The sequence below is a fragment of the Carcharodon carcharias genome, chromosome 5, assembly GCF_017639515.1.
Source record: "Carcharodon carcharias isolate sCarCar2 chromosome 5, sCarCar2.pri, whole genome shotgun sequence".
Lineage (NCBI taxonomy): Eukaryota > Metazoa > Chordata > Chondrichthyes > Lamniformes > Lamnidae > Carcharodon > Carcharodon carcharias.
This window is the reverse complement of record NC_054471.1, coordinates 106861528-106887545: the sequence shown is the minus strand read 5'-3', so window position 1 is coordinate 106887545 and position 26018 is coordinate 106861528. Positions and strand designations below refer to the sequence as shown.

Sequence of the window (26018 nt, the reverse complement as noted above, 5' to 3'; positions counted from 1 at the left end):
ATATTTTAAAATATTTTATGCTCTCCCCACCCCCACTAGAGCTATACTTTGAGTCCCCTACCATCCATTCTTAATTAGCACATTCGTTTAGATAATATCACCAACTTTAACACCTATGTGTTCTTTTGTTCTATTGTTGTTGACATCTTTTGATGATCTGCTTCTATCACTGTTTGTTTGTCCCTACAACCATACCCCCCCTCCACTTCTCTCTCTCTCTCTCTCTCCGCCCCCCACACACACACCTTAAACCAGCTTATATTTCAACTCTTTCTTGGACTCGAACTCAAGTTCTGTCGAAGGGTCATGAGGACTCGAAACGTCAACTCTTTTCTTCTCCTCTGATGCTGCCAGACCTGCTGAGTTTTTCCAGGTAATTCTGTTTTTGTTTTGGATTTCCAGCATCCGCAGTTTTTTTGTTTTTATCTAACTCAGCCCTGAATATGTTCAATGACCCAGCCTCCATTGCTCTTGGGGGAGATAATTCCCCAAAGTAATGAAACTCAAAGAAAAAATAATTCTCCTCATCTCAATCTTAAATGGTAGACACCTAATTTTTAAGTTACGATTGATTTTTAATCTGTGTCCCTTAGTTCTAGGCTCCTCCACAAGGGGAAACATAATCTCATTATCCATCCTGTCTAGTCCCCCCAGAATCTTACGTTTCAATAAGATTCTCATTCTTCTAAACTCTAATGGGTATAGGCCCAACCTGCTCAAACTTTCCCCAGAACCCATCCCCTTCATCCCATGAATCAGTCGAGTGAACCTTCTCTGAACTGCTTCTGATGTAATCATATCCTTTCTTAAGGAAGGAGATCAAACCTGTACAGTGTACTCCAGATGTGGTCTCACTAAAGCCCTGTACATCTGTAGCAACACTTCCCTACTTTTATAGTCAATTCCCTTTACAGTAAACACCAACATTCCATTTGCCTTCCTGATCACTTGCTGTACCTACATAATAACTTTTTGTGATTCAGGTACCAAGACACCCAATTTTCTCTGTACCACAGAATTCTGCAGTCTCTCTTCATTCACGTAATAGACTGATTTTCTATTCTTCCTGCCAAAGTGGACAAGTTCACATTTTGTGGAAAATGTGGAAAATTGCCCAAGTATGTTCTGTTCATTATAAGTAGGCCAAATCCAATCATATGAATATACGAATTAGGAGCAGGAGTAGGTCACACGGCCCCTCGAGCCTGCTCTGCCACTCAATAAGATCATGGCTGACCTGATTGTAACCTCCATTCCACATACCTGCCTACCCCCGATAACCTTTGTTACGACTGGTCCTGGATGAGATCTCCAATTTGTTAAATTCCCCGATGAGATCCCTATTTTGTTACAAGCGAACAGGACCCCAATTTTGTTATGATCCCAGATGAGGAGGAATGAGCTGGCTCCCCTCTTTGTTCAACCCCCATGGTTGCTTGCAACAAGGTTAGCTTACAAATCCTTTCCCAAGATATTTTTTCCCAGTCCAAATGCATTTAATTTTTATAAGAAGCCAATTGAACCAGGCTTTCTTGTCTCAAAGAAAGATTAAATTTATTACTTACTAAAACCCGAGGAAAAATAATACAATGATGCAACACACACACACAAATACACAAACCAAAAATGAGAATTTAAGAGTCCAAATAAAAGTTTAAAAATATACAAATCAGTCCTTAGCTTGTCCATGAGGTATAGTTGGTGGTACATTGCAGCCATTAAGTTGGGTGATTTCAGTACAGCTGACATTGGCAGGTTTGCAATCTATTGGAGACACTTGTTGGCTTGTCGCAGGTGAAGGAATCCTGGTTCTGCAGGGTAGCTGAAGAGGCTGTCTTATCTCCTTTTTGCTTGTGGTTTCTGCTAGAACACACTTGCCCCCCAGCAAAAGAGAGAGAGAGAAAAAAAATCACCTGCTTGTCTTTGCAGGAGTGACTGGCTGATGATTGTTCTTGTTTCTGTTGCTCATCAACATTGGTCTGCAGCCAGCTTTTTAACCCATTTTCTTGTGTATGCCTGGGAGGGAAACTAGTCCTGTCTTGCACTCATATCGGAACTTTTTACACATTCTGAGATATAAACCAACACCAACGCAGTGACAGCAGTGTGTACCATTTACAAGATGCACTGCAGAAACTCACCAAGGCTCCTTAGGCAGCACCTTACAAATCCATGAGCACTGCCATCTAGAAGGACAAGGGCAGCATGGGAACATCACCACCTGAAGTTCCCCTTCAAGCCATTCACCATCCTGACTTGGAAATATATCGCTGTTCCTTCACTGTCGCTAGGTCAAATTCCTGGATCCTAACAGCATTGTGGGTGTACCTACACCATAGTGATTACAGCAGTTCAAGAAGGCAGATCACTACCACCTTCTCAAGAGAAATTAGGGGTGGGCAATAAATGCTTGCCTAGTCAGCAAAGCCCACACTCCGTAAATAAATTTTTAAAAAGATGGGTTTTTGGATGTCTGTTGAGGTAGGAAACAGTCTCCATTATCTTCACAACCACAGGAGATTAAAGTCCAGGCTTTTGCATTTCCCATACCTTCTTTCAAGTGTTTATGTTTGAAGTAGGCCTTGACACCTCTTCAGGTGTGACATTCCATGCTCTCCCAGGACAGGACTGTCAGTATAATCCACATAGGAATTTTCCAGAAAGTGGTCAATTTACATTATCAGCCATCTTTTGATCAGTTTTTACATGTATTTCTTTTAAAAAATAGGTCTTTGTTAAAAAAAAGTTCTATATTCCCATAGGTAGTTGGGAGCTGTAGTCTGCTGTTGTGACACCTTTCAGTTCCTTGTTAATCAAGAATCTATCTAGCTCTGCCCTAAAAACATTCAAAGACTCTACTTCCACTGCCTTTTGAGGAAGAGAGTTCCAAAGACTCAAAACACACTGATTGAAAAAAAATCTCTCAATTATTGCCCCAGTAGCCTCCTGTCAATCATCAGTAAAATGATGGAAGGTGTCATTGACAGTACTATCAAGCTTTTCTTACTTAGCAATAACCTGCCCACGGATGCTCAGTTTGGGTTCTACCAGGGCTTCTGACCTCATTATAGCCTAGGTCCAAATATGGACCAAAGAGCTGAATTCCAGAGGTGAGGTGACATCAGGGCAGCATTTATGGTATGAAGGAGCCAGGCACAACTGAAGTCAATGGGAAACAGGGGGGAAACTCTCCACTGCTTGGACTCATGCCTAGCACAAACGAAGATGGTTGTGGTTGTTGGGGGTCAGTCATCTCAGTTCCAGGACATCATTGCAGGAGTTCCTCAGAGTGGTGTCCTAGGCCCACCCATCTTCAGCTGCTTCATCAATGACCTTCCTTCCATCATAAGGTCAGAAGTGGGATGTTTACTGATGATTTCGCAATGTTTAGCATCATTTGCGACTCCTCAGATATTGAAGCAGTCCATGTCGAAATGCAGCAAGACCTGGACAATATCCAGGTTTGGGCTGATAAGTGGCAAATGATATTCACGCCACACAAGTGCCAGGCAATGACCATCTCCAACAAGAGAGAATCTAACTATCTCTCTTGACATTCAATGGCATTACCATTGCTGAATCTCCCACCATCAACATCCTTGGGGGTTACCATTGACCAGAAACTGAATTGAACCAGCCACATAAATACTGTGGCTACAAGAACAGGTCAGAGGTTAGGAATCCTGTGGCGAGTAACTCACCTCCTGACTCCCCAAAGCCTGTCCACCATCTACAAGGCACAAGTCAGGAGTGTGATGGAATACTCCCACTTGCCTGGATAAGTGCGGTTCCCACAACACTCAAGAAGTTCAACATCATCCAGACCAAAGCAGCCCGTTTGACCCGCACCCAATCCACCACCTTAAATTCAATCCCTGCACCACTGACTCATAGTGGCAGCAGTGTGTTCCATCTACAAGATGTACTGCAGCAACTCATCAAGGTTCCTTTGGCAGCACCTTCCAAACCCACTACCACCTAGAAGGAGAAGGGTAGCAGGCACATGGGAATACCACCACCTGCAAGTTCTCCTCCAAGGCACACTGTTTGGTATTGGATTGAGTAAAACTAACACATGCTCAACAGCAGGCAAACATTATTGAACAACTTTATTTACACCTCTCAACAGAGAGGGCAGCAGAGAAAGCAGTATAACAAAATGCTCAGGTGCTAGAACATACTACATATATGCCATCCTGATTTGGCATGGTATTGCTGTTCCTTCACTGTTGCTGGATTAAAATACTGGAGCTCCCTTCCTAACAGCACTGTGGGTGTACCTACACTATAGAGATTGCAGCAGTTCAAGTAGGTGGCTCACACACCACCTTCTCAATGGCAATTAAAGATGAGCAACAAATGCTGGCCCTAGCAGCGATGCTCACATCCCATGAAAGAAAGAAAAACTGCCAGAGCAGGCACAGCCCAGGTTAGATACAGGGTAAAGTTCCCTCTATACTGTCTCCATCAAACACTCCCAGTGCAGGTATGACATGGGTTGGAAACACAGTAAAGCTCTTTCTACATTATCCTGTCAAATACTCCCAGGGCAGGTACAACCCGGGTTGTATATACAATAAAGCTCCCTTTACACTAACCTGTCAAACACTCCCAGGATAGATACAGCACCTTAGATCACAAACAGCCTCTGTGTATTATACCTATTATGGTATAATGGCTTGCATTTTATTGGACCATGGGTTATGGCCTATGCAAGTAACCAAGTTAAAGTGGCTAATTGATGTGAAGCTGTGAAATGCAGACAGGTGCAAATCAATTCGAATTTTTGAGAACAGATTTTATTTTCATACATACTTTAAGGTTTTAAAGCACTAAAGCTACCTTTGTTCAAAAGTATATAAACATCTGAAAGGTTGCTTTTCTACACTTTGCTCTAAATTTCTTATCTTGTAAAAGTAACTGGATTCTTTCTCTGGATGATCTGACAGCTGGTGGTCCTCTCAAGAACGGGGAAGGAAATAACTTCAAATTGCATGAAATATCTCAAATCCGAAACACAGACACAGTGTCAACATCAGCTGCCAGTTTTGCACCTACTTTGCAGGGCTGCAGATATGCAAAGCGTTTAAAATGTGGCTTCCAGGTTGCTATGGAAACCAAGTTCTTATCAGCCGCATAGCTATGCCACACATACTACGTGCAGATTTTTTTAATATATATAAAAGAAATCAAGCAAGGCCGGAAGGGAGAGGAAAGGGAGAAATAAAACAAAATGGAAAAAGCAGGTTAGTAGAAACGATCCAGGTGAATGGCGCATTCATGATCAAAGCACTTGATACATGCCTGAGTGGAGATAGGACACTCTCATAGAATCGCCAGGTGGCCACCAGGTATGTGCGGCTACCATCAGTGGAGTAAAACCGCCAAGCAGCCTAAAGTCAAAGGGGAGGTGGTTGAGGGGAAGGAAAAAAGTACAACATACCCACACAAAATCAGCAAGTAAAATGGGTTGAAAAGCACAGTAAATACATCACAAGACATTTCCTTTTGTTTCAACTCAGTCTGGATAAATTGGGCCTGATCAATTGTGTTTTTTGGGGAAGGGAGTTGGCAGCCATTTGATTGACAGACCCCAATTCAAATTATCCCTACAGAATATGGAAATATTGGAATCAGAATACTTTGTTAAATTAAAATAATTGAATAACAAAGGAGCAAATCAGCAAATCGCTAATGAGCTTATTTCAGCAGAGTATTCCAAATAATTACCTGATTTTCTGAAAATTTTCAGCACAAATACACTCTTGACACAAGAACAAGAACAGGATCCATACCACAATATGGGTTGATGCTGACACAGACATCCTTCACTCACTCTGCTAATGTTCTGCTTTATCAATTCAGCTGAACATCTCTACCACAAAGAGCAACTGATTCAAATTAGGAGTACCTTTTAAAGAGACATTGGGTGGAATTTTACACCCCAGCTCCCGCCTCCAGGAAGTGGAGGGAGGGGGGTGGGAGGCGTAAAATCAGGCGACCTGGGTGCGGTGCTATGCCCATCACCTCCCTGCCTCTGCTGGGATGTTACCGATGGCAGGGTAGGTGTTGGGCAGCCTGCCTGTCCTTGGGAAAATTGAGGCCATTAAGTGACCAATTAATGGCTGCTTATGGGCCTCCTCCCACCACCGTTGGTATTTTACCAGCAACAGGAGGAGTGATAAGGCCAGAGATCTTGTTAGGGGCTGGGTCCCTCTTATTCGGGCACCTTGTGCTTAACAAAGACTCCCCCTCATGGAACTCCCTCTGCTGCATACCCCCTCTGCCCTCCTTATAGTGACCCCAGCCCCCTAGCCAGGGCCTGCCATACTGGCTCTGCGGGAAGACCCCAACTTACCTTTCCATCTGGCTCCTGGTGGCACTGTTGGGACTGGAGAGCGATTGGCCACCTGATTGGCTGACATCTCTTGGAGGCGGGACCTCATCCCAGATGGGGGCGGAAGTCTCATCCTGAGCTAAGTAACACTGATGATTGTAAAATCAGCTTGGGATGACACGGCTGAGAAGAGATGGGCTCGTCCCTGACTTTTAAACAGCCGGGGAGGCAGTGGTGGGGTGGCGGAATCACAGTGTAAAATTCAGCCCATTGTCCTGGTTATACAAGTTGAGTACAGATGAAAGGAGGTATAGATATTCTCATCATGAAGGTATGGCTCACAGCTGATGCCAACAAATTGTGCATTGGTAAATCAAAGGAAAATTATTTGCCAACTATGACTTGTGCTGATTTCAGCTGGGTTTGCAGTGAGGGTAGAATGCAGAAACATTGGGAAATTAGGCCCTTCGGCCCCTCAAGCCTGTCTGTGCCTCAGCTCCTGAATGGCCTAGCTCTAATTTAAAGATTATGCCCTCAGAGGAAATAATTGCTCTCCCTCTAATCTCCCAAATCCTTTAATCATATTTAACACCTCAATTAGATCATCCGTTAATCTTCCATACTCGAGGGAAAACAAGCCTAGCCTATAAAATCATTTCTCCTAATTTAACCCTTACTCTCCTCTCCAGTAGTGAGTGATGACCCACACTGACGCTTCCTACTCTTTTCACCTTCCTCATGTGCATCATACAGTAAATTAAAACTCGGCAAAGAATCGCAGCTGCTGTTTGTGCTTTATGTTGGAATGCCAGCGAGACAGCTTCATGCTTGGCAGCTTCTGTTCTCGCTCACTGCACATAATGGCTGCTCAAGGAGGAATGATTTATAAAGGTTAACATTTGAAGAATGAGCTGTTGTGCCTCGACTGTCTGTTGAGGGATGGGAAGGAGTTTCTCAGGAACACTGCTATTGGCTGTTCACTACAGATCCGAAAGAACTTAAAAAGTTCTGTTCCAAGGAAATTGAATAATTAAGATAACGTTGCTGAAAAGAGAGCCATGTTATTGAAGCTTCTCGCCCTGCGCTCATCAGGACAAATGCAAAAATACCAAATTTCAAACGATGACAACAATGTGAGGAGCACAATGGGAGGAATTTAGTGCTTGGGGTGGTGGACTGGTCCACTGGCTGGAGACCAGGTGGCAACCCTGCCCTGTCCACTCCAGGCCCCTAACCCAATTTACTGCCATTCAGGCACTTATCTGACTGGCATTGGGGTCCTTGCCGTCCTCAGGGGGGAATTTCCCGTCTCCAAGTGCTGCTGCCCAATCAGAGCCCGGCTGCTCTCCAGTGCCAGCAGTACCATCAGGAGTGGTGGCCACAGCTGGTATAACAGGAGGCCCAGGCTGCAGGATCATCACTGGAGCTTGGAGTGCAGGTAGGTGAGGTGGGCTCGCCGGGGCCAGTCAAGGAGAGGGGTGGAGTTGGGGGGGTGGGAGAGAGAAGGGGCATTTTGGTGGGGCTGGGAAGGCCCTTGCCTCCACCGAGTCTCCCCATTTGGCATGGGCTGCTCGAGTAGAATGAATCCCCCCACCAGACTGCAGGCATGGCACCAGGCTTTACTGGTGAGTGGCCCACATGGTCTGGCCCCCACCCACTGCTAGTTGAATACCAATCAGGTCTCAATTGGCATCCGGGCAGGAATGTCCTCGAACCTTCCCATCCTGCACTTAATTGTGGGGAGTCGGGAAGGCGACCTAGTCTCTACCCTGCACCTTCCTGTCTGGGTAAATGGGACACCCTGCCTCCAAACTCCTCTGTGGGGAGAATAAAATTAATGTGCGTATATCAGTGTGAGAGTAACTGTGTAGGAACATGGGAACAAGAAGAGACCATTTAGTCCCTGGAGACTGTTCTGTCATTCAATGAGATCTGCAACCTAACTCCATATATGGGTTTTTGTGCCATATTCCTTAATACCTGTGGTTAACAAAAATCCATTAATCTCAGATGGAAAATTCACAATTACGCTAGCATCATTGCTATTTGTGATAGAGCTCCAAACTTCACCAGTGTTTGCATTAAAAGTATTTCTAACTTCACTCCTGAAGGATCTGCCACTAAACTTTAGGCCATGCCACCTAGTCCTAGACTCCCCAACCAGTAGAAACAGTTTCTCTCTATCTATCCTATCTGTTCCTCTTAATATCTTGAACTTTGATCAAATCATTTCTTAACCTTCTAAATTCTAGGGAATAAAACATTAGTTTGTGTAACCTCTCCTTGTAATTTAACTGTTGGAGTCCAGTTATTGTCTTAGTGAACCCCTCTGAGGTCAATATAATTCTTCCTAAAGTGTGGTGCCCAGGACTGCTCATGGTACTCCAGGTGTGGTCGAACCAGGGCTTTGTATGGCCTTTTTGATTACTTCCCATAATGGTCCATGATACATTCATGATCTCTGTACATGGAATCCCAAGGCTGGGATTGTATGGGACAGTGGCTCCTTCCACCACTGGCTGGAAAGTTGGGGACATCCCTGCCTTGGCTGGTCATGGGGGCCCTGACTGCATTTTTGGAACAGCAGGCAATGAATTGCGTACAGTCAGGGCTTCTGTCCCTTTAAGGGATGAAGTCCCACTCCCAAGAGCTGCTGGCCAATTGGGTGACTGCTGGGACTGCAGCTGGCCAGGACCCATCACAATGGAGCAGCCATTGCAATGGAAGTAACTGGGGTCCGTTCACAGGGGCAAACTAGGGAGGCTTCAGTGAGGGTGGAGGGTGGTTCTGTTGTGAGGGCAGGGGAGGATCTTTCAGCATTGGTGGTGGGGTAACCGAACTGGAAGGCATTTCCACGCCCCCCCCAACCCAGAAAAAGGCAGCCAGGGTATACCCAGTGGTCTCCCCATGAGGAGAGGTGCTCCGTCTGCTGCTGGTAAAGCCACTGGTATCCAGAGGAGGCCCTTAAGTGGCCAGTTAAGGGCCTCAGTTGACCTAAGGACAGAAGGGTCCCCTGCCACCTTACCCACTGCTGGTAGAATGTCATCTGCAGTGGCAAGGTGACGGGCACATCATCCTCTCCCATCTCATCTGATTTTAAAGCCCCCTCCCCCAACAATCCTGTCCCCAACTCGTTCCCTGGATCCTGTGAAATCCTGGCTCAAGTCTCTTTGGACCTCCGCTGTTTCTATTTTATCTCTGCTTAGAAAGTACCCTGTTCTAACCTTTCTTAGGTTAAAAGTGGATGACCTCACATTTGTCTAAGCTGAAATCCATTTGCTGCAGCTTTGCCCATTCACTTAATCTATTAATATCTCTTTCCAATGTCACGCTTCCATCTAGACTGCTAACAGTGCTGCCTACCTTTGTCTCATCAGCAAACTTAGAAACAAAGGTTTCTATCTTTAACTGTCTTTAAAAAAAAAGTGAATAATTAAGGCTCCAACACTGATTCTTGCGGGACACCACTAGTCATATCCTATCAATTACAGTACCTGCCCATTCTCCCTGTTCTTTCTCCTGCCGCTTAGCCAATTTCCTAACCGGGTCAATAATTTATCTTCAATTTTTTTTTATTATTCATTCACGGGATGTGGACTTCGCTGGCTGGGCCAGCATTTATTGCCCATCCTTGGTTGCCCTTGAGAAGGTGGTGGTGAGCTGCCTCCTTGAACTGCTGAAGTCAATGTGGTATAGGCACACCCACAGTGCTGTTAGGGAGTTCCAGGACCTTGACCCAGTGACAGTGAAGGAACGGCGATATGTTTCCAAGTCAGGATGGTGAGTGACTTTGGGGGGAGCTCCCAGGTGGTGGTGTTCCCATCTATCTGCTGCTCTGGTCCTTCTAGATGGTAGTGGTTGTGGGTTTGGAAGGTGATGTCGAAGGAGCCTTGGTGAATTCCTGCAGTGCATCTTGTAGATGGTACACACTGCTGCTACTGTGCGACGGTGGTGGAGGGAGTGAATGTTTGTGGATGTGGTGCCAATCAAGTGGGCTGCTTTGTCCTGGATGGTGTCAAGCTTCTTGAGCGTTGTGGGAGCCGCACTCTTCTAGGCAAGTGGGGAGTATTCCATCACACTCCTGACTTGTGCCTTCTAGATGGTGGACAGGCTTTGGGGAGTCAGGAGTTGGTTATTCACCATACGATTCCTAGACTCTGACCTGCACTTGTAGCCACAGTATTTATATGGCTAGTCACGTTCAGTTTCTGGTCAATGGTAACCCCCAGGATGTTGATATTGGGGAATTCTATGAAGGTAATGCCATTGGACACGGTCATTGCCTGACACTTGTGTGGTGTCAGTGTTACTTGCCACTTGTCAGCCCAAACCTGGATATTGTCCAGGTCTTGCTACATTTGGACATGGACTGCTTCAATATCTGAGAAGTTGCGAATGGTGCTGAACATTATGCAATCATCAGCGAACATCGGCACTTCTGACCTTTTGATGGAAGGAAAGTCATTGACGAAGCAGCTGAAGATGGTTGGGCTGAGGACACTACCCTGAAGAACTCCTGCAGTGATGTCCTGGAGCTGAGATGACTGACCTCCAGCAAACACAACCATCTTCCTTTGTGCTAGGTATGACTCCAACCAGCAGAGCATTTTCCCCCGATTCCCACTGACTCCAGTTTTGCTAGGGCTTCTTGATGCCACACCCGGTCAAATGCGGCCTTAATGTCAGGGGCAATCACTCTCACCTCACCTCGGGAGTTCAGCTCTTGTTTGAACCAAGGCTGTAATGAAGTCAGGAGCTGAGTGACCCTGGCGAACCCAAAGTGGGCATCAGTGAGCAGGTTATTGCCAAGCAAATGCCACTTGATAGCACTGTTGATGACCCTTTCCATTACTTTACTGATGATCGAGAGTAGACTGATGGGGCAGTAATTGGCCAGATTGGATTTGTCCTGCTTTTTGTGCACAGGACATACCTGGGCAATTTTCCACATAGCTGAGTAGATGCCAATGTTGTAGCTGTACCGGAACAGCTTGGCTAGGGGTGCAGCAAGTTCTGGAGCTCAAGTCTTCAGTACTATTGTTGGAACGTTGTCAGGGCCCATAGCCCTTGCAGTATCCAGTGCCTTCAGATGTTTCTTTGTCACGTGGAGTGAATCAAATTGGCTGAAGACTGGCATCTGTGATGTTGGGGACCTCTGGAGGAGGCCAAGATGAATCATCCACTCAGAACTTCTGGCTGAAGATTGTTGCAAATACTTCAGCCTTATCTTTTGCACTGAGGTGCTGGGCTCCTCCATCAGTGAGCATGGAGATATTTGTGGAGCCTCCTCCCACAGTGAATTGTTTAATTGTCCACCACCATTCAGGATTGGATGTGGCAAGACTGGAGAGCTTAGATCTGATCCATTGGTTGTGGAATTGCTTAGCCCTGTCTATCACTTGCTACTAATGCTGTCTGGCACACAAGTAGTCCTGTGTTATAGCTTCACTAGGATGACACCTCATTTTTAGGTATGCCTGGTGCTGCTCCTGCACTCTTTATTGAACTAAGGTTGATTCCCTGGCTTGATGGTAATGGCAGAGTTGGGGATATGCTGGGCCATGAGGTTACAGATTGTGTTTGAGTATAATTCTGCTGCTGCTGCTGATGACCTACAGCGCCTCATGGATGCCCAGTTGTGAGTTGCTAAATCTGTTTGAAATCTATCCCATTTAGCATGGTGGTACTGCCACACAACACGATGGAGGGTATCCTCAATGTGAAGGTGGGACTTTGTTTCCACAATGACTGTGTGGTGGTCACAACCTACCAATACTGTCATGGACAGGTGCATCTATGGCAGGCAGGTTGGTAAGGATGGGGTCAAGTATGTTTTTCCCTCCTGTTGATTCCCCCACCACTTGCTGCAGATCCAGTCTAGCAGATATGTCATTTAGGACTCAGCCAGCTCGGTCAGTAGTCGTGATACCGAGCCACTCTTGGTGATGGACATTGAAGTCCCCCACCCAGAGTACATTCTGCACCCTTGCCACCCTCAGTGTTCCTCCAAGTGGTGTTCCACATGGGAGGGCACTGATTCATCAGCTGAGGGAGGGCGGTACATGGCTATCAGCTGGAGGTTTCCTTGCCCATGTTTGACCTGATGCCATGAGACTTCATGGGGTCCGGAGTTGACGTTGAGGATTCCCACCTGACTGTATACCACCGTGCCGCCACCTCTACTGGGTCTGTCCTGCCACTGGGACAGGGATGGTGATGGTGGTGTCTGTAAGGTATGATTCTGTGAGGATGACTTGCTTGACTAGTCTGTGAGACTGCTCTCCCAATTTTTGCACTAGCCCCCAGATGTTAGTAAGGAGGGCTTTGCAGGGTCAACAGGGTTGAGATTGCCATTGTCGTTTCTGGTTCCTAGGCCAATGCCGAGTGGTCCGGCCTGTTTCATTCCTTTCTTGTGACTTTGTAATGGTTTGTTACTGGTGCCATGAGACTGGGCCATTTCAGAGGGCACTTAACTGTCAACCACATTGCTGGAGTCACGTGTAGGCCCGACCAGGTAAGGATGACAGATTTCCTTCCCTAAAGGACATTGGTGAATCAGATAGGTTTTTACATCATTAGACTTATAATTCCAGATTTTTATTGAATTCAAATTCCACCATCTGCTGTGGTGGGATTTGAGCCCGGGTCACCACAGCATTACCCTGGGACTCTGGATTACTAGTCCAGTGACAATACCACTGCATCATCATATTCCATGAACTTCAACTTTAGCTAACAGTCTCTTACGAGGAACAATATCAAATGCTTTCTGAAACACCATATAAATAACATCCAGAGAAATTCCTCTTTCCACTAGAGCATTCACCTCTTCAAACCATCAGGCATAACCTACCCTTTGCAAATCCATGCTGCCTCTCCCTGATCAGCTGAAAAACTTTAAGGTGTTCAGTTGCCCTATCCTTAATTAGACTAGCAAATTCCTGACAACAGATGTTAGGCTAACCAGTCTTTATTCCCTGGGTTTTTTTTGTCACCATTCTTAGAAAAGGTATGATCAATGCACAATATCCCAAAGCTGTTTGCAAATTGAAAGACCTTTGGTTGATTATAATTAGGGCATCTTCAAAGTTCTTCATTTAAAGCCCTGAGATGGAAACCATCTGGTCCTAGGGTTTGTCACTGTATAGTGCCATTACGTTCCTCAATATTGACATTTTGCTAAACTAATTTTGGTGAGTCCCTGATTCAATATTAGTTTCCTTGGGATTTCTGGCATGCTGACCCCTCTTTCTCTACTGTAAATATTGATTCAACATGCTCACCATTACCTTATTTTCATTTAGAATGTCACCATTATCACTCTCCAAGAAGTCCACATTGTTCTGTATCATCCTTTCTTTCTTAAAAAAATTTGCATTGATTTTGATGTAGTTGCAGAGTGTCTTTTCATATTCCCTTTTTGTATCTCTTACTATCTGTTTTGTAACCTTTTGTTGTTCTTTGTGTCTCTCTCCCAGTTGCCAAGATCTATCATTTTTTGCATGTGAATGACAAGAATGAGTCTGTGAATAACTGTGAGAGTTACTTTGGGTTGTTAATCCAGCCCCAGATCCTGTGCACTACCCTACCTCACTGAGGGGCACCAGGCAGTTATGTTTCCTTTCCTCTGGACCTTCTCCCTTCTGTCATCATGAGTTCCAATTAATGAATAGCTCATTAATCAAAGAACTCCTCACTTCTTTCAGGAATACAACTTCCTTTGTTTAAAATAAGCACTTTGCCATTCCCTTGTCTGATTTCAGGCAGAGTCGCAGAACTGAATGACACACTCAACACTGTGTCAACATGGGGCCTACCTGAATGAGGCTGGCTGCTGGATTCCTTCTCTTCTCAAAGTGCTTCTGCCGATGTTGCTCTTGAACTTTTAAGGCAAACCCTGATCCAAGAATACCCTGCGATAAAGGGCATGAAAACATGTCAGTCACATTCAGTCTAACTGATTACACGTCCAACACAAGTTGCTGGAAGAAGAGGTGAATGAATGGTCCCTTGTTCTGGACTCTCCAAATGCTGCCAACAGTCTGATTCTACCTCTCCTGTCCTCTCATAAGTTTTTAAAAAATTCATTCACAGGATGTGTGCTTCGCTGGCTGGGCCAGCATTTATTGCCCATCCCTAGTTGCCCTTGAGAAGGTGGTGGTGAGCTGCCTTCTTGAACCGCTGCAGTCCATGTTAGGAAGGGAATTTCAGGATTTTGACCCAGCAACAATTAAACACATTTATCATATCTGCAGTGTTCTAATGAAAAATGACCCAATTTTTTACATCTTTCTTTGTATTCGTATTTCCTCATACCAGTCAGCATTTCCTCTCTAAAGCTTCAATACACATCCTATAGTGTGGAATCCACTACCTTACACAGTGCTCCAGCTGAGGTCACATTAAGGTTTTATGTAGCCTCTTTATGTGGACTTTTGATATTTTCCATTTAACATGTTTCTGCAGAGTCTGGTCCAAACCCAGATTGGACTGTAATGATTAACTGAAATTGAAGTATTCGGGCCATGCACACTGATCCTTGCATTCATGCACATTGATGGTTTGCTGAAATATTTAAATTTGGGATCCCTTCCTGTCCAAACCTTCCTTATACCCGGAAGACAAGATGAAGCTGCCTCCTGTGTTGGGTGTCCCTCTTTGCCAGATTAGGATCTTGCAATAATGAAGACACCACTGGATCAGCACTGGGACAAATAGGCAAAATTCAACAATGGGGAATTAAAGGAAATTTAGTGGGGTGTGTTGTTCAATGGTATCACTGGTCAAGGGAAAAGGCAGAGTTAAAACAATTGAATATGAGCAAGTAAAGGATGGCCACAAAAAAAAAACAAGCTTAGGCTAAACAAGCCGTAAATGCATGAATTGGAAAAGTAAAGTGGAAGGAAGGAGTGAGAAATGTTTTCTACAGGACAAAGAGATATCAGAGGCACAAATAGAGTCTGAGGGCAGAATTTTTCACTGAGCAGGTGGGTGCACGCCCGACCCGCTTGATCGTAAAATAGTGTGTGTTGGCGTTGGGTAAGTGCCCCGCCATCACCACGCCCTCGCGTGATATTTTGGTCGGCGGGGTGAGTGGGAATCGGAGCTGCGCCCGCCATCAATTATGAAGCCAGTTAAGGCCATTAAAAAGGCAATTAAGCTGTATTTTACATTGTACATGCAATTTCACACTCATTGCACGAGCAAAATGGGCAAGCAGGCGGCCGACAATTTGCTAAACCTCATTCAAGGGCAGGATAAGAAAGGTTAGCAGCATTGCTAGTGTGCTTAGTGAGGGGTTTTGGAGATAGTTTGCTGCTGGTTGCTTATTGGTACTTGGCAGCTGCATCTCTGTTCGGGGCTTCATTCTGAGAATTTTCAGACTTCATTTCCAGTCTCCTTGGTGTCTCCAAGGATCCCGGAGGACTCAGGCCGAGTGGGCCCTTCCAAGTATCAGATAGACTTCTGTAATGCTGGTAATGGGAATTGTGGTCTCCACTAGTGGCATTTCCTCTGAGGAGGAAGAGAGGGGCAGAAGGGAGACGAGGCCAGGTGTCCTTATGCAGCTTCCAGGGGAGCAACCGGTGGGAGGAGAGGCGCAGGCACAAGGGGCGCAGGGCCAGGAGCAAGTCCAAGGTGGAAGTGTCCAAAGAAGATGCCACTACCCTGCTGCCAGGGTTTACAGGCACGATGCAGCTCCCTCAATATGTCTGAGGTACAATGCCGAAGGAGGCTCTGCCTCTCAAGGGAGACTCTGATCTCCATTTGTCAGATCACTGGGCCTGAGACCAGCTCTGACTATGTGGGTGGACACCCCATGCCAGTGGCTCTGAAGGTCACAGTGGCTCTCAACTTCTATGCCTCCAGCACTTTCCAGGGTCAGTGGGGGACCTATGTGGAGTCTTTCAATCAGCTGTCCACAGTTGCATCAAACTGGTGACAGAAGCGCTGTTCAGGCAGGTATTGACTTTCATTCACTACCGTACGGATGAGGCCAGCCAGGCTGAGCGAGCCAGAGGCTTTGCAGCGATTGCTGGGTTCCCCCGTCTCCAGGCTGTAATCGACTGCACACATGTGGCCATCTAGGCTCCAGCGGGTCAGCCGGGTGCCTTCATTAACAGGAAGATGCAGATAGTTTGTGACCACAGGACACAAGACTGTGCAAGGTACCCTGTCAGCTTCCATCTTGTTTATATCCTGAGACATTCCCAGGGGCCAAGGCTCTTTAGTGCTCCAGCCCGACTGGATGGATGGCTGCTGGGTGACAAAGGCTATCTGTTGAAAAGGTGGCTCATGACGCCTCTCCGCCACCCAAGAACAGAGGCAGAGCAGCGTTAAAGAGCAGTCATGCCTCCACAAGGGCGGTGGTAGAGAGGATCATAGGTCTTCTCAAGGTGTGCTTCCAATGCCTGGACCATTCAGTGAGTACACTACAATACCCCCAGAGTGGGTATCACTGATAGTGGTCGCATGCTGCGCTCTCCACAATCTCGCACTGACAAAGGGAAACCCACTGGAGGAAGAGGATCTTGATGCAGCTCCACAGGCCACAGAGGATGAATCCAGTAGTAAGTCAGCAGAGCACCACAGTGAGGAGAACGTTGAGGATGTGGAGGCAGAGCTCTGTAATTTTCAGGGACACCAGGGACGCCTTGACCCAACGCTCCTATGGCTAGGCCACCAAAGATCTGCTTCCATCTTATGCCAGGGCTGCTGTCTCCATCCAGGATGACTGAAATGACACTTTCATTTGCACCCAAAGTCCACTCAATACCTGTGCAATAAAGTATCACTCAGGTGTACCCTGCACTGGAAAGAAAAAAGGTGAAGTATACTCAAGCTATCAGAGCCAAAGCAAATTTAATATTATTGTCACATTGAATGTATAATAACATTACCATTACTGGTGTTGATGTCCACACCTGCAGACATATAAATCAAACATAAATGAACAGAAAATCACCCTTAACCTGTCCCTCTTGTGCTCATAGTACCTTTAACTCACGTTCTGAGTGCTATGCCTTGGTGCTCCCCCTTGCTGGCATCGGCATTGGAGATAGCCTGCTGACGCTGTTTTGTTGGCCTTGATGACCTTGGCAGTTGTCCTCTGGCCAGTGGAGCCTGTGCTGGCAGGGAGGGGTGGAGGAGGGCATGGCCAGTGCCTGGGAGGACGTGGCCAGTGCCATGGTTGGCATCTCCCCAGTCACTGCAGTGTCATCAGGTGCCACAATCACTGGCGGAGGGGCGGAGGAGCTGCTGCCGTCATCCAGAGTGCCCTGACAGGAGCCTGCAGAAACGACAGACATCTCATGTGCCAACGTGAGGTTGCTCTGGACCTCCCTGCTCACCACTGATGGACAGGCACCTAGCTGGGATACTGGGTGCCTCATCCATCTCTCAAACTGACAATGACTACATGAGGTCAGTGCCTGTTTGAGGGCTTGCAGGACCGGGTGCAACCCCAGGAACCCCTGATTCTGTTCCTGGAGCAGCCTCTCCATGAAAGTTGCCACTGTTTCAAGGGAGGAGGCAGTGCGCTTGGCCATGAGGGTCAATGCAGTGCTCACACTCTGCATGGACTCCTCCACAACGGAGACCATGGCATGCAGACATTCATGGATCTCCACCAGATCCTGCCGCACATCCTGCTGGACATCCAGCATCTGGATCTTAATGGACGACTCCACAGGCTCGTCAATTGCCTTTGACTGCTGGTGCCTTGGGCACTCTCTGCCTCTGCCTGCACCTCAAGCGAGTGTGAAGTGCTGTCATCAATGTGCACCGATAGACTACATGGTGATGTGATGCCCGCCGAGGTGCTAGTATCTGCGCTTGCTTGGTTCAGAGAGTGGGTGTGACGCAGGTGAAAAGGATGCCCGGTGGTCCTCTGGCATTAGGGGTAGCCCTTCAGGGTCCAGAAAGTAAATGCATGCTGGTGAATCTAAAAGGGAGAACAAGGACATCATTAGTTAAAGTCATCACTCTGTCACTGTGCATGCCAGGCACTCTGGTAAGACAATGGAGATCAGCATCATGGTGCCATCGTCTTTCAATGATCAATGGGGACTCCAGGTTTGAGGCTCCCATCAATGAAGAGACTACACTAGAATGGTTTCACAATCTGAAACTCTCACCTCTGTGCACTGTGCTCTTACCTTTGTCTGAAACACCCGCCTCTCCACGCCCAGTTGCATGTGGAGTGTGCCAGCTCTCCAGCTCCAGGGCGTCCTACTCGAATCTGGCCAGCAGCTGCAGGTTGGGAGGGCCTCCGCCTGTACGTGACCTCTCTGCTTGTAATGGCTTGTCTTCTCCTGAATGGTCAGAGGAGCATGGATTAATCCACTCTCTACCTGCAACGCTGTTGCAGCCTGGCCAACCCCAGCTGAGGAACACCTCCCAGGGCACATCCAAGTTGTGGCCCTCGAGCCACAAGGCAGCCGGAGCTCACCTCTTTGGCCAGTTCCGGCATGATTGACAGTTGGCACTCAGGCTCTAACACCCCTGAGGTCCACGGGAGGACGGCTAGACCTTAACACTTCTGCACACTGACCCATGCCAACGCAGTACTCACCCTTCCTAAGTACAGGGGTGATTGAATCTCTTCCGGCTTTGCAACCAGGTGCACCGCACCATGTCACGGCTGCTAACCAGCGCTGCCGCCTCCTCCCATGCCCTCTTTGTGAGGTGCAGTGGTCTCCTCCTCCCATCCCTGGGGACAAGGGTGTCCCTCCTGGCAGCCACCTCCTCCAGGAGGACTGTGAAGCACTCATCCAAAAAGCGGGGGTTGAGTGCCACCCAACCTGCCCTTCTGCCTGGCGTCTGCAGCCACACTTGATTCTATCACTTTGCCAACAAAGAACAGACGTTCATCCGTGGCAGCCTTCCAGGGGCTGCCAGGGCCGTTTTTAAACTGGTCGCTGGGTCGCCATTGCTCCTACATGGCCCTTCCTGACAGTGGGGAGCTGTGTTTCACGTTGGGTGGGCCTTAGTTGGCCCGCCAGTGTGAAATCATGGTTGAAGGCCAATCACTGGTAGCGGCCCATTTCCCAGCAGCTCCCGGGCTTGCAAACTACATCCACTCACTGAACTCCAAATTCTGCTCCTAGAGATCAATAGGGTAAAAGACACTGGTGCATTTGCGTTTGGAAGCAAAAGAGGAGTTAGTCAGAAATAAAGGGTGGAATTGTCTGCTCCCATTTGCTGCATACATCATAGCGGGTGGGAGTGGAAAAAATTGGTTTTGCATTGCTGTAAAACCAGCTTGCGATTGTCTGCTCCATCCGTCAATGGCAGGCCATGTTTCCTGCTGTCTCACGTCGGGAACCTAATTTCAATACTTTTGCATCTCATTATAAGCTCTGTTCACCAGAATCATTCCCCCTGTGCTGGATCATCAGGCATGTTGGCATGTTTCACAACTGGATATAAGTGACATGCACCTGGCGAGTTGCATTTAACTCAGGACTTCACAGTTTGTTTGCCTACCTTGCTTTGGGCAGCACTCATAGTCAACAGTGTCAGGCTTCGCAGACAGCACCACATCACTTTTAGGGGGACCCATGGCCAGGTCTCTACCTACCAGACCAGTGTAAGGCGGGGGTGGCTTTTCAACAGCTGTAGGGATAGGGCTTGCTTGGGGAAAGGGGAAAAGTGGCCTCAAGCAAGGGAAGAGGCTGCAGGGTAAGAGTTGTACTGGGGAAAGTAGGGGGAGGAGTTGGGGGGTTGGGGGCGGGGGTGGGTGGGTGGGGGGCGGGAGGGGGGGTGTGGGTAGGGGGCGGTTGTCCCAGGGTGTGTTTGGGGCACATGTTGATCTGTGCAAGTAGCCTCAAGATGTTGAGGGCTGAGGAGGCAGTCTCCAGAGGAGCTGAGGCCAGGTGGAGATGTGAAGATGTGTGAGAGAGAGAGAGCGAGTCGTGGTGTGCCTTGAGCTGGCAGTGAGTGAGATGTTAGTGAATGTGTGTTGGCTTTATGAGTGTGTGAGTTTAGAGTGATGAGATGGTTGCCTTACCCTGGCTGCACAGATCAGATTATTCATCCTCTTTCTGCACTGGATGGCCAACCTCTTCTGTGCAGCTTTGGCACTGACCACCACTGCCATCACCTCCCAAGTTAGAGTGGTGAGATTGCTGGACCTCCTGCAGCCAGGGAGGGGGTGGAGGACATCACAGTGGGCCTCCAAAAGGCAGTCCAGTGTTGGTTCACTGAATTCTTCTTGACTTTCAGGGCCATGTCTTCACTGGAGCAGTCCTGGGCCGCAGGCAGTGAGAACTGTGGGCGCGGCTACCGTTTAGATATGGCACCCGGAGTGAGGAAACGGTGAGGTTATGGTATGGCGGGCAATTCAGAGGCTGCCTGCTGGTGAGACAGTGTGTTTCCTGTGGCTGCATAATTAATGAAGTGGATGATACAGCGTGAAAACCTGCCAATGACTTCATTTTTCAACCCTGCTATCACACTTAGTGCAATAATGGGATGATTCTGCCCATAGATTTCAAAAGGACAGAAGCGACAAGGAGGAAATTAAAATGATTATTTTAAAGCAGTATTTAGTGAATATGTTGACACCAACTTACTGCTCAATGACTCAAATAAAGCTACTATGCTACAGGGTTTTGAATTGATTGAGTTAGAGACATTGGTTGGATTAAAAGGGTTGGAGACCAACAAACCCACTGGCACCAATGGAATATATTGGAATTACTGCAGGTTAGACTGACCCTCTCAAAAGAACCACTCCTTGGTTTTCCAGTGGTTTAAGTTCCTCAGAAGATGTAAACTCTGCTGTACCATCCCAACGTTCTGAGCTCTGTCCTGGGCAGTCTTTGGGATATGAGCTCTGTCCTGGGCAGTCTCTGGGACATGAGCTTTGTCCTGGACAGTCTCTGGGATATGTGCTTTGTCCTGGACAGTCCCTGGGATATGAGCTCTGACCCAGACAGTCCCTGGGATATGAGCTTTGTCCCGGACAGTCCCTGGGATATGAGCTCTGACCTGGACAGTCCCTGCAATATGAGCTTTGTCCTGGGCGATCTCTGGGATATGAGCTTTGTCCTGGGTAGTCCCTGGATTCTGAGCTTTGTCCTGGACAGTCCCTGGGATATGACCTTTGTCCTGGGCAGTCCCTGGGATATGAGCTCTGTCCCAGACAGTCTTTGGGATATGAGCTTTGTCCTGGGCAGTCCCTGGGTTCTGAGCTTTGTCCTGGACAGTCCCTGGGATATGAGCTTTGTCATGGGCAGTCCCTTGAATTTGAGCCCTCTCAGTCAGGGCTTTCCTTCTTGTAATGCTATGAGAAATGATTAATGTATTCCTTTATGTGAGGGTCACCACAGCTGTGTGTTCATATTGGGTGAGATGTTAATGGTGGGAAAATTACTTCCATTAAAAAGCCACTTTAATTAACTAAGTTGCAGCAGTAAGCTTTAAAGAATTATAAGGATTGTCATTCGTGATTATGATCATTGTGAAACACCAAGGGCACCACAATTCAAAAACTTCAATCCTTCTCATATTCATCCTTGTTTTCAAATCCCTCCGTGGCCTCACCCTTCCCCATCTGTCTAACCTCCTCCAGCCACAAAGCCCTCTCTTTGCTTCTCTAATTCTGTCTTCTACTATAGCCCTGATTTTAATCGCTTCACCATTGGAGGACCTGCCTTCAGTTTGAGGCCCTAATCTCTGGAATCCTTCCCTAAACTTCTCCTCCTCTCTACTTCACTCTCTTCCTTTAAGACTTTCCTTAAAACCCACCCTCTTTGATTATGTTTTTGGTCCCTGTCCTAACATCTCCTTATGTGGCTTGTGTTAACTGTTGTTTGATAATATTCCTGTGAGGCACGTTAGGATGTTTTTCTACATTAATGACACTTTATATGTACACATTGTTCAGGGATCTCCAACCACCTTTCTACTGTAAATAACAGGGTCTTTGCACTGTTATAATTCAGCGTCACTTCCGACTCTTTCCCTCTGGAAGGACTGCTCTCATGACTAACAAAGCCAAGTAGATCCCACTCATTTAAAGTGGAGGTGAGGTCTTAACAACATCACTGGGCTCCAGCTTACACTGCCTTTCTAGACTTGAATGTGGCTCGACTGTCTGACAGGACAGTGGCTGGGAGGGAATCCACTGTGAGGGTTTTAACCCCATTTTTCCCACTTTCCTCTGTGAGGGGAATTACAATTGATCCTCATGTTTTAACAATATGTAGCTGGGCCAGTTAGAATTTAAGTGAATATCTTTAAGAAACATTTTACACCCACTGTCAGTGCCTAGCTCTCTCAGAGTAAGTAACATAAAAACAGGAGACTATACAGTCCCTTGTCCTTGTTCGACCATTCATTTAGATCACGGCTTATCACTATCTCAACTCCTTTCACACACTTTTGTTTCATATCACTTGATATTCTTATTTTATAAAAACGTATTGATCTCAGCCTGAAAACTCCAATAGACCCTGGGTATCCACAGCCTTTTGGGGAAGAAGAGTTTCAGATTTCCACTTCCCTTTGTGTGGAGCAGTGCTGGCTCTAATGTTAAGATTGGACCCTCACCCAAGGAAATGGTTTCTCTATCATTCCTATCAAACCCTTTAATTATCTTTAACACATCAATCAATTCACCTCTTAATCTTCTAAACTCATGAGAAACAAGCCAAGTTTACACAATTTCTCTTCATAATGTACCCCGTTAATCCTGGGTATGATTAGATGAGTCTGCTTGGTTCCCCCTCTAAGGCTAATATATCCTTCCTCATAGGCAGTAAGGTACATAATGGCTGAATGCTGAGCAAGGCTGTCTTTCTGCTCTCCCCAGCAACATGCCTCAGCACTAACCTTTGAATAGTACTCATCCTTTAGCAGGGAGGTTTCCAGCTTGCTGCTCTGATTGGGCCACTTTAGGGCAGTGGATCGTGCGTCTAAGAACTGCTTTCATTCTACTTGGTTTCTGATTCTCTTTACGACCTCGCAGGTACTCACAGCGGGAAGTGCAAAGAAGGAGATCCCGAGGAGAGCAAAACCAGCCGACAGCAGCCTCCCGAGCCATGTGGTGGGAGTCTTATCCCCATAACCAATGGTCGTCAGTGTGATCTGGAGGGAGAAACAAGGATTACACCTTACAGCCTGTCAGCATCGGTACCTACTTCGGTCTTCACCCATGAATCAAACTGAGTCAACAGCCCAGTCTCATGCTGAGGCCAGAACAAGCGCACTAACACAATGGGAATGGGTCTGTGTCAATTCCAACCTTCCCAAATCACAATGGATGCCACAATACACGGCAGGGGTGGGTAACCAAATAAAACATTGGCTTATTGACCTTGGATTATCAGACTTGGTCGAGTATCAAGAATGGACAACCTGGGATCTTGCTCTGCCTCAGGACTATCAGACAGGATCGCGTATCAGGGATGGATAATATGGGATCTTGCTGTGCCACAGGACTATCAGAGAGGGCCGAGTTTCAGGGATGGACAGTGTGGAATATTGCTGTGCCCTAGGACCATCAGAAGGGTTGAGTTTCAGGGATGAACAGTATGGGATCTTGCTGTGCCCCAGGACTATCAGGCAGGGTTGAATATCAGGGATGGATAATATGGGACCTTGCTGTGTCCCAGGACTATTAGACAGGGCCGAGGTTCAGGGATGGACAGTGTGGGATATTGCTGTGCCCTAGGACTATCAGAAGGGTCGAGTATCAGGGACAAACAATATGGGATCTTGCTGTGCCCCAGGTCTATCAGACAGGGTCGAGTATTAGGGACGGACGGTATGTGATCTTTCTGTACCCCAAGACTATCAGAAGGTCCAGTACCAGGGACGGATATTGTGGGATCTTGCTGTGCCCCATGATTATTAGACAGGGTCGAGTATCAGGGATGGGTAGGATGGGATCTTGCTGTGCCTCAGATCTATCCTGGAGTTTCAACGCCTTGTGTGTTACTGAAAGACAAGCTGTTCATATCTGCAGTGGCTCATAGGGGTGATGGGTCATTTGGTGTTTCAGATTGAATGGGGATCCCTCCACTCAGCACTTGCTGAAATCAGTAGCTGAAGGTGATGTGTAGCATTCTGTATCCCGGAAGAATTTTCCTTGACTTTCAGCCTGCCAGCTGGATGCATTTTAATTGTTAGTAGTCCCAAGGGAGCGAGAGAGAGAGAGAGAGAGAGAGAGAGAGAGAGAGAGAGAGAGAGAGAGAATGGGAGAGAGAGAGGGAGAAGGAGGTGGAAACAGAGAGTGGGAAAGAGAGAGAGATAGACTGAGTGGGAGAGAAGGAGAATGAGTGGAACAGAGAGGGGAGGGAGAGATTGAATGCAAGAGAGTGAAAGATGAGCGGAAGAGAAAGTGTAGGCGGGTGAGAGCTAGAGTGAGAAGGAGTGGGAGATAGAGAAGGGGAGAGGGAGAGACAGTGGGCGGAGGTGGGGAGAGAGTGAGTGGGGAGAAACAACAAGGGGAGAAAGCGAGTGGGAGGGAAAGAATGAGTATGGGGAGAGAGGAGAGAGAGGGGCCCAGGAGAGAGGGAGAGTGGGGAGAGAGGAGAGAGAGAGGGGAGAGAAGTTAGTGAGAGATAGACACCAAGGGGATAGAAGGAAGAGAGAGTGAAAAACTGTTAGGGAGACAGAGCGAGTGGGAGAGAGAGATAATGAGTGAGAGTGAGAAGGAAAGTGAGTAGGAAAAGAGAGATTGGGATAGAAAGAGAGCAAGGGGAACAGGGAAGAGAGAGTGAGAGGGAGAGAAAGAGAGAGAGAATAAGAGAGAGCAGAGGAGAGAGAAACTGAAGGCAAACTGTGGTCTCTGTGACATCCCAGTGTCGATGGGCTTGTGTCACCAGTGTGAATTGTTTGTAATTTGGTGACTTGATTTCTTGTCCCTTGGTTTCAACTATCCTGTGTTTATATTTCTGTAAGGAATCTTTCCAAAGCAAAGTGGCAGTGCAAAGGTTGTACTTACTGTGCCCCACCATAGAGCATCGGCGTAAGTGGCAAACTCAGCATTCGTATCCTTCTCTACCAAGTAAACAAGAAATGAGGAGAAGATCAGGACCAGGAAGCCAATGTACCAAGCTGTAATCAGCTCCTGTCAGGAGGGAACAGAACAACACAAAGTCAGAGCCTCCTGGGTTTCTTAGAAGCCAGTGTGAAACAAAAAGAAATGCTAGAATGGTTGAGGTGAGCACATTGCTGCTCAGGAACGCTATAACATCAGGGCACTAATCACAGCAATGCAGCTGTATCCCTGAGTTGTAAGGAGTGAGGAAAGCCCCGGTGATAGAAAATCTTTGGGAACCAGAGGTCTCAAATGACCTGTTCCTCTCAAGACATGCTACACTCATTGAGTTATCATGTCTCAAATGACTCACATACCATATCCTGAACATGTCATTTTTGCAGTGAAATCTAATTTTACATTTGGAATGAATCAATACTAATTACTATTACATATCCCAAAGGGAGCCTGTTTCTTAGACTGATCATTCCATCACCGAAATATTGTTTCCCAGATTAGTTTTGAATTTACCCCCTTCAAACTCAGACTGTGTCCTCTGCTTTTATTGTTCTGGACAAGGTGAAACAGATTGTCATGTTCCACATGACCCAGTTCCTTTCGCAATTCTACAAACAGCAAACTCCCATTTTGAAATCTTCCACTTAGCCAACTGCAGATCGTATGAGCCCTGGC

The 26018-nt window shown here is 47.0% G+C and overlaps 1 protein-coding gene across 1 annotated transcript in view; it reads right to left on the bottom strand.

The window, feature by feature from the left end:
* Window positions 1-26018, bottom strand: part of LOC121277734 (potassium voltage-gated channel subfamily KQT member 5-like) — a 351643-nt gene that overhangs the window by 16066 nt on the left and 309559 nt on the right. The window contains 5 exon segments of the mRNA XM_041187370.1: window positions 5059-5084; window positions 5086-5154; window positions 14155-14250; window positions 23318-23428; window positions 25290-25415. Coding sequence (XP_041043304.1) covers window positions 5059-5084; window positions 5086-5154; window positions 14155-14250; window positions 23318-23428; window positions 25290-25415 — 428 coding nt within the window.